This window comes from Nilaparvata lugens, chromosome 4 (assembly GCF_014356525.2).
Source record: "Nilaparvata lugens isolate BPH chromosome 4, ASM1435652v1, whole genome shotgun sequence".
Taxonomy (NCBI): Eukaryota; Metazoa; Arthropoda; class Insecta; order Hemiptera; family Delphacidae; genus Nilaparvata; species Nilaparvata lugens.
The window spans coordinates 11,317,316-11,329,092 of NC_052507.1; the positions used below are offsets into that span (position 1 = coordinate 11,317,316).

At 33.5% G+C, this 11,777-nt stretch overlaps 2 protein-coding genes across 2 annotated transcripts in view; both read right to left on the minus strand.

The window, feature by feature from the left end:
• Window positions 1-4,016, minus strand: part of LOC120350803 (CLIP domain-containing serine protease 2-like) — a 7,151-nt gene extending 3,135 nt beyond the window's left edge. The window contains exons 1-3 of the mRNA XM_039425674.1: window positions 3,979-4,016; window positions 3,459-3,646; window positions 1,981-2,079 (exon numbers count right to left, since the gene is read on the minus strand). Coding sequence (XP_039281608.1) covers window positions 1,981-2,079; window positions 3,459-3,646; window positions 3,979-4,016 — 325 coding nt within the window. The remainder of the gene's footprint in view (window positions 1-1,980; window positions 2,080-3,458; window positions 3,647-3,978) is intronic.
• Window positions 4,017-10,872: 6,856 nt separating this feature from the next.
• Window positions 10,873-11,777, minus strand: LOC120350804. Its single transcript, XM_039425675.1, has one exon. It carries the CDS (start codon window positions 11,775-11,777, stop codon window positions 11,232-11,234), a length of 546 nt encoding a protein of 181 aa, XP_039281609.1. The 3' UTR covers window positions 10,873-11,231.

Here is an 11,777-nt window from a genome sequence, read left to right on the forward strand (position 1 = left end):
TATATTTTTTATGTCCATCCATGTTTAAGGAGTAGCCTGCAAGGTGAAACCTGTGCATAGACCTAAGTTGCAGTAATATATTTATTCAATATAAACTGAGGAATTAAACCAAATTAATAACAAAGATTAGTGGGATTTACACACAAATATAATTTTGTAGATTAGTAGATGATGAAATTAGATAAAAGTTAGTAACACACAATGATTATTCTATGATAAAAAAACAAAACATAAAACAAGAAAAAGTTGGTGCCTAGAATATCTTTTCTTTAGTTTTATTATTTGATCTTATTCATTCCTCAATCTTGCAATTTAGTTTTTTGCTCCGGCTTATATTGGCAAAAAATGAGTGGGAACAAGATTTATTATCCTCTGTGATAAGTGAGTGAATTTATTGTCTTCTACATACATTCAAATCCATCCTGTCTTGATGAAATGTTTCTCTAGTAGGACGTAAATTTGAATTCAAGTTTCTTTCACGAAGAAGAAATTTATTTTTATTCTTTTTACCAAGTTTTTTATGTACAGCTGTCGAACAGTTAGTACTTTGAATTCATTCAAAAGATCGTTTGTAGGATAAAGTCTGGGTTTGCCTAGAATTGCTTTAATAATATATTTTTGAATTATAAGAAGTTTTTCAGAATGTGTGTTCAAGGCTCCACCCCAAGCTCTTATTCCATATTGTGAAACCGCTTGTGCTTAAGTTAAGTAGATCAATCGAGATATTTTCAAGTTATTTAGCTCTCTAATTTGATGGAATTTATATATTGGAAATTTTATTTCCAAACACATGCTGTTTATATGAATGTTCCATCTCAGATATGGATCCAACAGTATATTGTTTTCGAAGCATATGCATATGCAACCAATCTAAATCCCAAGAGATTTAGAATCCCAAAGATTAACATTGTAAAACGCACTCATCAATATTCTAGTATTCTAATCTAAGTTTTGGAATGTTGTCCTCATATGTTGCAGGCCAAGATGCTGGAATCGACCCATGCTTCTATGCATTTCGATGCACCGAATATTTACGTTTATATGTAATAACGATATGCACTACAGTTGATAGAATCAGAAATACTGATATAAGAAGGGTTTTATCGGTTGTCCCTCTACATGAAAGAATTATAGAAAATAGACGCAACTGGTGCAGTCTTTTGGATAGAATGCCACCTGGAAGAATGCCCCTTCCAGTCCAAAACTATAGACCTACTGGAAAATGTGATGTAGGGAGGCCAAGAAAGATTGATTGATTTATTTATCACATGTCAGGTCTTGGAAAACCTATTGCACTTATAACATCTCAATTATACAAAGAGATGAGTACCGAAACAGGTTAATTAATAAACCCATTCCCTGTGGTGAAGATGATGTAATAACGATTCATTATTTTTCGGAAAGCATGAAAAATGAACTAATTCCTTCCCGAACCTATTTTCAACATAGATTTTCACTTTCAAGATTTTTCAACAAAGATTGGACATGATCTGAATCGGAACGTAGTATGGAATGTGTGTCCTGGCCTCAAATCGTATCTTATACCTTGGGAAAAAGTACTTGAGTCATAAAAATCAAATTTATTCCATCAAATATTGAAAACAATACAGTGTGACGATCATAAAAATGACAGATAAGTAAGCAATACATAATACGACTTCAATCAACACAGATTCTTAAATTAAAAATAACTCGTTTTCAATCTGGAAATGCCAGCAGAACCTAGTTTGTGCGCTGACTTGAGTATGTATTTTAACATTGTTAACACTCCCTCTCCTCTTATTTTACCTCACCTATGTACACCACCTCGTCACACTACTACTCCTTCCATACCTTCTTCTTCTTCTTCTTCTTCCTCTTCTTCTTCTTCGTCTTCAAATGGGGCGCTGTCTCTCATAGGAAGCTGTACTGATGGAAGGATTGTTAATAGTAGATATTTGAAATAGTATTGTAAAAGTTAAACAGTTCAATTTTCCGTACCTATTCTAAATTTACCCCATCCAGCGAATATGGCATCCTTTCCCGTATGATCCTCCAACACCATATCACCATACTCCAAGCAAATAGGAGCAACAAAGTCTGAAAGTGAGAGAATTTATTTTGTACGTAAATCCACCTTAGGAAGTTACTTTATATTCTACTCTACTACGTTATTCTGAATTATCTGAATTATCATTGCTATTCGTCGGTCCCGGTCGTTATGTCATGTCAGAGGCCCTGAAATTCGATAGTCCAGGCCCAGGTCCGATGGCCCAGGTCATTCGATATTATTATTTTTTTATCATTGCTATTGATGACCCATCAGGAGATAAGTTGTGTCTGACAATTTGGAAAAGGAAAAAGTATTCAATGTATTGATGTGAAGGTGATATTGTGTTGGGTATCCATATTGTGTGTAAGCGGCTTGATATTGTCAAAGCCACCAATTTACCAAAGCAATATGAAATTCTGATTTCGGTTGTTACACTATTAGCATGGAGAAACAATAGCATAAGTAGATATCCCATGGTATAGGGCGTTTATGTAGCAACTTCTACTGTTATCTCAAGCTGTTAGTCCACGTAGTTCTCTCCTGTGAAGCTTCATGTCGCTGGTAGTCTTTCATATTGTGCCGTTCATACACTCTTACCCGGTCAAAACAGTGAAAATCAACAATAACCGACAGTAATCGGCTTGAGATAACAGTGAAAGTTGCGACATAAATGCCATATACCATGGGATATCTACTTACGCTATTGTTTCTCTATGATATTAGTTTCCGATGAACTTATAATCTCTTATTCAAAATTGAATTTAACAGTGAAACTTGCGACATAAACGCCCTATACCATGGGATATCTACTTACGCTATTGTTTCTCTATGCTATTGGTTTCTAATGAACTTATAATCTCTTATTAAGAATTGAAGAGATTTGAGATGTTCTCAAAAAATCCACTTGATTTTAATTAGAATTATTATTCCACAGGAGCATGCTTTCGTGTGTGTTATTGTTATTAAAATAGACTGGATTTTTTGACAACATCTCAAGTCTCTTCAATATTATGGAAGAGTTCCACAACATCAATATTCACTTTACAAACTCTTATTCAAAGCTTAAGCGGAATAATAATTATGTGAGGAATTTTTTTTATTAAGGAATAATTTGCTCACGATAAATTGACACAGAGAATTCGAACTCTTATTCAAAGCTTAAGCAGAATAATTTTGTGAGGGTTTTTTTTTATTTAAGAAATAATTTTCTCACGATAAATTGAAACAGAGAATTCAACTACATGATCACTTGAGTCTCAATGATGAAATCTTAAGTCTACACTGTTGCATAAACCCATAATGTTTCCAATAATAATAATAAATCACGAAAAAACCCCAAAACTAATTATTTTTTTTATTTTCAATTCAATCACCATTCAAAACTTGGATCGAAAATTGGATGATTAGTACATCGATGAGTACATACCGTTGAATTGGAATTCATCCCGAATTTTGACTAGAGCTATATCCTTGCCCAATTCTGGGTTAATGTGCTCTGGATGAACTATGAATTCTTCAATATCATATTCTTGGACTACTGGGGCACATAAATTGTTGGAATCACAGTCTGGGTCATAATCCCTGTTTAAATCACCAGCTTTTATTTTCCCAGAGCTGAAAAATTAAGGATTTTTTTGGAAATTAGTGGTTATACTGAGTGGGGCAGCTTCAATACATTGACAGCTAGAATAATATTGATTACTAGCAGGTAACCCATGCTCCGCAAGGGTCTATTTTAGAAATTGACAAACTGGAAACTTGATGTAATCAAATATTGAAGAATCGAAAATAGGCCTTTAACCATCCTCGGTTAATCAAGAATATATATGCAAAATTTCAAGTTGATCAGTCCAGTAGTTCAGACTTAATGATGCGACAAACATAATTTTACTATCCCGTACCTGTATAAGCCAGTTTTTTCCTTTAAAGTATAGATTATTCAATACCAACACTCTATCCAATGCTCCAAGTTCTTCTCATTCATTCCTGTTTCAATACTATCAGAACAATAGATATAATCGAAATGAATCATTCCTAGTATGATTCCAGTTCAGAATTCAGGAATGCTGACTCATTGGTCCCTTCCACATTCCTTTCAAGTTTTTAGTTTGTCAATTGTTTAATTAGACCTTGCTGAGCACGGGTGACCTGCTAGTTTATTTTAATACTTTTGTGGAACAAGAATCGTTGTCCTAGTGTGATACAGATGGAAATTAGTGAGATATTGCATTTATTCAAATGCTAATGAATTAAAAATCATTACTAAACGAAAATACAAATTAAATGCTGTAAATCAACCCGAAGACTTCTGCTACCTAGTAGTACGAACGTGACCTTGTTATCAAGGTCTTTGCATGTAGTATTTTATTTCGTGCATTAGTTATGGTGTATTTTTGTAAAACAGTGTAACTGTGCTAGATTACATTCCATCATCCTATAATGATAATTAATACAATTAGTATTATCAGCAAGTTTCATATTTATTCGGTTAAAAAGTTCTCTTAAGTATTGTTTTATTATTCTTATTTGCTATCTTTTTTTAGTTTTGAGCGCTGTACTGTTGTTGTAAATTGGTTGCGAAATAAAGAATCTTATCTTATCTTATCTTATCTAGTACTGAACAAGATAAAATGACTGTCAGTCACATTGAAAACAATAAATTTGACCCAGTGTTAGTAGGTATTCTAGAATCGATATTGAAGAAATAATATGATGACCTATTTTGGTGGGCTAATTGACCGAACGAAGTGAGGTCTAAGATTCAAGTCGACGGTTTGGCATTTCTCTTAATGTTCAAATGTTCAAATGTTTATATGTTTATATATTTATATGTTGCGCATTTACAGCGAAACGCGGTAATAGATTTTCATGAAATTTGACAGGTATGTTCCTTTTTGAATTGCGCATCGACGTATATACAAGGTTTTTGGAAATTTTGCATTTCAAGGATAATATAAAAGGAAAAAGGAGCCTCCTTCATACGCCAAAATCAGACTATAGAATTATTCATCATAAATCAGCTGACAAGTGATTACACAGATGTGTGGAGAAGCCAGTATATTACTGTATTTGTATAAGGTCTATAGTTTCAATCAAAGACATTGAAGACAATACCTACTATTACTAAGTAATAGTAGGTATTGTTAAAGAGGCATGCATCTTTAAGCTGGGTTTACACCAAAGTTATTAACAAAATGGTTATAACTTAATCCTTATAGATTCTATTAGATTGAACGGAAGTTGACAAACACGTTGACACATGTTGACAAACATGTTGTTACACAGTTGACACATGTGTATGATAAGTTATGTTCAATCTAATATAATCTAAAAGGATATAGCTTTCAACATTTTTTTTATAAATTTGGTTCAATCGCAGCTTTAAGGTCGTTGGTTTCAATATTTTGTTTTGCAGTCATGGTATTATTATGCGTGCCCATCAGTATCAATATTCTCACATTTGAAAAAACTAATTTAATAGGTGAATGAAAATAAACAAATTAACTAAATAATGCTGGAGAAATTATAATATTTTTGATTCTAAAAAATTAATTTTCATCAGATAGAAAGATCATCACGGAACTGGATGAATTATATCATATGAAATACAAATTCAAACGTGAACTGAGTTTGTTAACATTTAAAGCAGTTGATATCTGGTACTTGTGGATGAGAATACTGTGTGAGGTCTACTATTCACAGAACTACTAGTGATAACAGTTATATAATCATAGCTCTATAATAAATGCATGAATTGATGAATTTTCCACTCACAGTTCTCCACTAGGTTTGCAGTGTGCAACTGTTAGAACAAACTTCTTATTAATAATCGCTCCACCGCACCTCATTCTGGAATGAACTAAAACCGTTGGAATTTGATTAAAATTACTATCATTGATCATTCCAGCTTCTACTAAAAATAACAAGTACAACTTGAAACTTGAATGAATCTCAAATACTGTTACTAATAAGAATGAAGCATTCATCGATTATATTGGACTCGATGAAACATTGAAATTGAAATATATTCACAACACTGACATGTTTTACAAATATTTTTACAATGCAATCATTTTGAAGGATTAATTACATTAGGGATCCTGTTGAGATTCTCTTCAAAACAGAGTTAAGCCCCGCACACACACATCGTTTTTTGTTCGTGCGATATTTTGTTGTCCTTATGAATTCTATCATATTAAACAGATGATTTCAAACAGATGATGTTTGTCAAGTCCTGTTTAATCTGATAGAATTCATGAGGACGGCAAAATATTGTAAGAACAAAAATCGATGTGTGCGTGCGGGGTTAAGTGTTTCTTTCATTGATTTGAAGTATTTTCTGAGAAGCTCTGTGTATTACCTATTGGGGAGCCCAAGAACATGATAATTTGAACAACCCATGGTAACTCCCCCAGAACAGCATTTCTCCCCCAAATACTCTCTGCTGGGGGTGTTGTAGTCCACATTTCTCACCATTCACAAAATTCCAGGCACGATGGCTGCTGGGGTCATCTAAGCAGAAATAGAAAAGTGAGTTGACGTGAGCATTAGAGTCAGAGTTCAGAATAAATATATTATTCATCAAACATTGTTGAGATTAGAATAGATGACCTCTGTATATGTTTCAATAATAAGAATTGAATGACTGCCTTTATTTTGACCCAGGAGGGCGAAGCTAGGGCGCAGTCGGCCCTCTCTTACACTTAACCCTCCAATACAATACTCAATCATAATTTAACAACGATACTCCATACTGATGAGCATACATCAGTAAAATAAAAATGAAACAAAATAATATTTTATATGAAAAAATAGTAAAATAAAAATAAAAACAAAATAATAATAATAATAAGTGGATTAGTTGAATAAACTTCAAAGTAGAGCATTCTTTATTATGTAAAATCACAAAGATCTGTTGGGAAGTGAATAGAAAGTTTATGATGAAATGATAAGATCGGAGAAACAAAAAAAAAGAACAATATGGCTAAAACCTTTTAAGCAAGATGAGAAAAATAAGGATATTAATATTATTAAATATTTCTAGCATGGAATTAATTTTGAGAGAGAAAGAGAGTATTTATTACTATCTCTCTTTAGAGTATTCTTTTAAAGTTGAACTTAAATTTCTTAAAATTTCACTAGATTAATTGATTTTGAGACTAAATGTAGGAGTATAAATGGAAGTATCAAACTATGAAAAGTATGAAAGCAAGAGAAGAAAACACACACACACACACACACATGCGGGTGCACCCCCCGCTAAGCCCAGCCACCTTCACCAACCCTGATTCACCGGAAGACAGCCGCGCCGAACCGACGACTACCCTCAATGCGCTTCAATTCAGCCGGCAATGAATTCCACAATCCACAAGCTGTCACAAGAAAGGACTTGTTGAACATGACTGTCTTGTGAGTTGGGACTGCCAGCAGATGGGAGCCATGCCGTGTAACACTCCGACCGATATCACTCGAATATTAAGAACACAGATATGTGTTGATTATGACAGTGAAAAGTATAATCTTTATTATATTAAAGCTACAAATGACAAAATTTTTATTATAACTAATCTATATACAGTATATAAAAATGAATGTCTGTTTTTGTGTTTGTTTGTTTGTAGGTATGTTTGTATGTTTGTTTGTTCCCTACAGACTCGAAAACTACTTGACAGAACGGCATGAAACTTTGGAAATATGTTGTGTGAATATTGGGATGGTTTCTGACCATAAATTTTAATAGGGGGGCAAATAATAATTATTTATTAATCCATTTCACAAACCATTTTTTCGAAATTTTCGGCCGAGCGGCTACCTATGATTTAGCATATAAACTTACCAGCTGTATAATAAACACGTCACCCTGTAATAAATTGTGTACTGGTATTAAAACGTTAGTTAAGAGTTGAAGTAAGTATAGTTGATTGGTACCAGCTGTAGATAATCGTTCCTTAGAAGACCTATACAAATAATTATCACTCTCCTATCATTGAGAAACTGAAAAAATTTGGAAAATATTATTCATCTCATGAAATAGAGTTGTTCATATTGCATTCATTAATTACTGGAGAATAATGATAGACTAAATTTTTTTTTCGACGTTAGCTTAGCTTATATTCATCCAAAAATGGAAGATGGAAAGAACATGGAATTCTGTGTCATTCATCGTACATCGCATATTTCCTGGACTATCTATTCACAATCAAAAACTGTGAAAACATTAAATTCATCTTTGAAACACTGATTTTAAGTATCTATTTTTTTCAATTCAATACTTCACTGATAGATATTACAACTTCCAAATGATTGAGAAGAATATGTTTTCGGAATAATAAATGCTGCATGACTATGGAAGTCCGTATTGAGATGTAAATGGAAATTTTGATTGTGAGTTAAATTTCTTGATTCAACAAATAAAGTCAAGACATGAGATACATTGACTTCTTGGCGGAACGAAGTTCGCCGGGTGAGTTAGTTTTATTATATTTATAGGCCTAATCTATTTCCAAGCCTACTAGCTTCTACTGATAGGGTAAGAAGTATGTTGATCCTGGTGAGGACTAAGTTTCTTGTAAATTGAACCCATAATTATATAAAACAAATTCTTACTAGACTTTCTGCACTAATTCGCAATTACAAGTAATAGAAAACTTTAAATCGCTTCTAAGAGTAGCAGGCCTAATTAATTCTCTCTTGGAGTCATAAGAACATTTTTACTTTCGCCAGTCCAGTCTCACTACCAACCAATAGAAAGTGTACACTAGTCATATGCATGAGCATGATGAATATTCTAATGACGAACATGATGTATATTCTAATGATGAACATAATGAATATTCTAATGATGAACATGATAAATATTCTAATGATGGACATAATGAATATTCTAATGATAAACATGATAAATATTCTAATGGGTATAGTGATCACTATTAGAAGACAATAAATGATAAAATAAAGTATTGCCATCCGAGGCTCTGGTGGTCTATACTGAGAGTGTCTAGTCTCTATCAATTTTTGAAATAATTTTGTTTGTGAACTAACTAATCAATAATTCAATAGTTACTTACATGGTTCTGCATGAGCGAATTGAATTTTTGAAAGACCTAATGATGCAAGAAACACTACAAAATAGGAAAACATTCTATCCAACTCTCGATAGGCTAATTAAATTCAGATAAGAGATGCTGAGTTCTGCAGTTATGGTTTTAAAATCTCAGAAATCATAGATGAAGTCGTTACACATAATTGCATGATTGAAACCAAGATATGGGACATCATAAATAATTAAGAAGAGTCGAAATGAAAGTCAACATTTATGATTGAATTTTGATTTGAATCTATTGAATCACTTACACTCCCAGTATGATACGGAGATGAGAAATGAATAAAGAAAGATCAATCATCTTCTCTGAATAATTGTTACTATCTATTCCTCCAAGAATTTGGACCCAGATTGATAGATTAATCATGTTTATTCGTATTTGTACGTGATTCTTATTTTCTAGGAACATCCATAAGCTGTCATTATTGCAACGAAATGATTTAAGAAAGTAATGGGTTCAATCCAATTGAGTTACTACAATATCTCCTTTGAAAGATGTTGTGATTGAAATCCTGTGTTTGTCGAAGTTCATATCATTCATCACAATATATTCCCAATTTTTGACTGAAAAAGTGCATACTTGAGCTCTCCGCTACTCTGCTGGTGCATAATATCATATAATCCTATTATATTAAGCGAGCAATTTCTGTATATCTGTTTATATTTTTATATCTGGTTATATGGTTATTTATGTTCAACAGATCTCGAAAACGGCTCTAACGATTTTCCCGAAATTTGGAATATAGTAGGATTATGATATAAAAATTACATTGCACTAGGTCTCATCACTGGGAAAACTCGCTGAAGGACATGAAAAGGATGATTCATCCTTGAAAAAACAGATGATAATTTCGTCGTCGGTCGATAACAAAAGATGTGTGTGCCTGTGTGGGAGATCAGCTGTGTAATCAATATTAGCTTACCGTATCTCGCGACAAATCTAAAATTTTTTTCGTTTTTATTCAAACTTATATTTTGTTGATCCACAAGAAATTAATTTAATATATTGTTTGGTCCATAAGAAATTATTTCAATATTTGGGAGTGTCCCACCAAAGCTGTAACAGCCGTTGACCATAGATTCTACACAACATTTCTGACAACAAATGTTCAGTAAACTTCTTCCCTATCGACCTTAGTTTTCGAGGTATATCGATTCTTCGATATTTTCAGAATATGCCTACTTCCGGTCATCAAATACTCAACAACTCGGAAACTACCAGTCGAATTTCTTTTGTCATTAATGAATTAATCTATGAATGAATGATTGAATTTTACTCACAATTCCTCTTTAGGTTTGCAGTGTGCCGCTGTTATAGAACATACTTGGCACTGATGAGTGCCCCAGAGCAATTTTTTATTGAGTGAGCTAGAAATTTCGTTATTATTTATTAAAAATTAACATTGATTTTCATTATTTATTCTATTTTCTTATAAGACAAGTTCTTATGGGTCAGCCATAACTGTTTTTCTTTCCGATTTTCAATGAGTAGGCTATGAGCTAAAAAAGGCTCTGTTGTTCAAATTCAAGGGAGAGAAAGACTATGTGAAAAGGCGCGTTTACACCGGAGTTTGAAACACGAGTTGCAAACAGAAGTTGCAAACATCTCTAAAAACGCGCATTTTTAGACGAAACATTTCGCTGTTGCAAACAGTTTTTTCAGTGTTTGCAACAGAAATTTTTGTTTCCACCTGAAGTCGGTAAAGATCAAAGGGAGTTGCAAACTTTCGTTTGCAACACTAGTTTCGGTCACTATGTGCCGTTGAAACACGAAACAGAAACATTTCCCCGCCATCCCCTACGCTGCCACCTCCACTCTCACTCACGTGATCACTCGAACCACCCTGTCTCGACTCTATAATACAAGCATTAGCGTCTAGTATCAGAGCAGCACACACTTCTGGTACAAATAAAGCGAAATACCAGTAGTAGATTTATTGCTTAAAATTATAAAAATATATTTGCCATAAAATACCCTAGGACCTTTTAGGGGCGAGAGCGGGGGGTTCTTAAACAGGTTCTGAGTGTTAACAACAATATTTATATTATATTATTTAAAAATGGCTGTCAAAATAACAAATATAGGCTATGTATAGTCTACTTATAACGTCTTACCTTTATGTTATCCTTCAGAAGATCTATTAAAGCCTCGCACACCTCAGGTACAAACAAAGATATGGTTGATTTTGATATCTTGAACAGGTAACTCAAGCTTGTGTATGAATCTCCGGTAGCTAAAAAACGCAAGGTTACGGCTAGTTTTTCCGTTACAGAAATAGCCTTTCGGTAATTCGTATCCATTTTCGAAATTTTGTGACCAATCATTAAAGTTATATATTCAAAATCCTCACTGGTCATTCTTACAAAGTTTTTAAAACTTCCGTCCGTTCTCAGTTCACCTGATAGAGGGTCGACATCATCTCTATTTAAATCGTCCAACAGGTCGTTTCCACTGTACGTAGCTCTGGAATTCAGAGACGGCCTCACCCAGTATCGTCTCGGCCTACGTTGCTTTGACAACACGACACACGCCGCCGCGGCTAAAATGACATCCTCGACACTTGACATCCTCGGAAGGACTGATCCCAGGAACCAGAACATGGGCGAGTCATAATCAAGGTTGAAAACATTTTCATGAAACAT

Excerpts from the sequence above, each read along its gene's own strand:
- LOC120350804 (XM_039425675.1), bottom strand. The coding sequence starts at position 11,777 with ATGTTTCATGAAAATGTTTTCAACCTTGATTATGACTCGCCCATGTTC.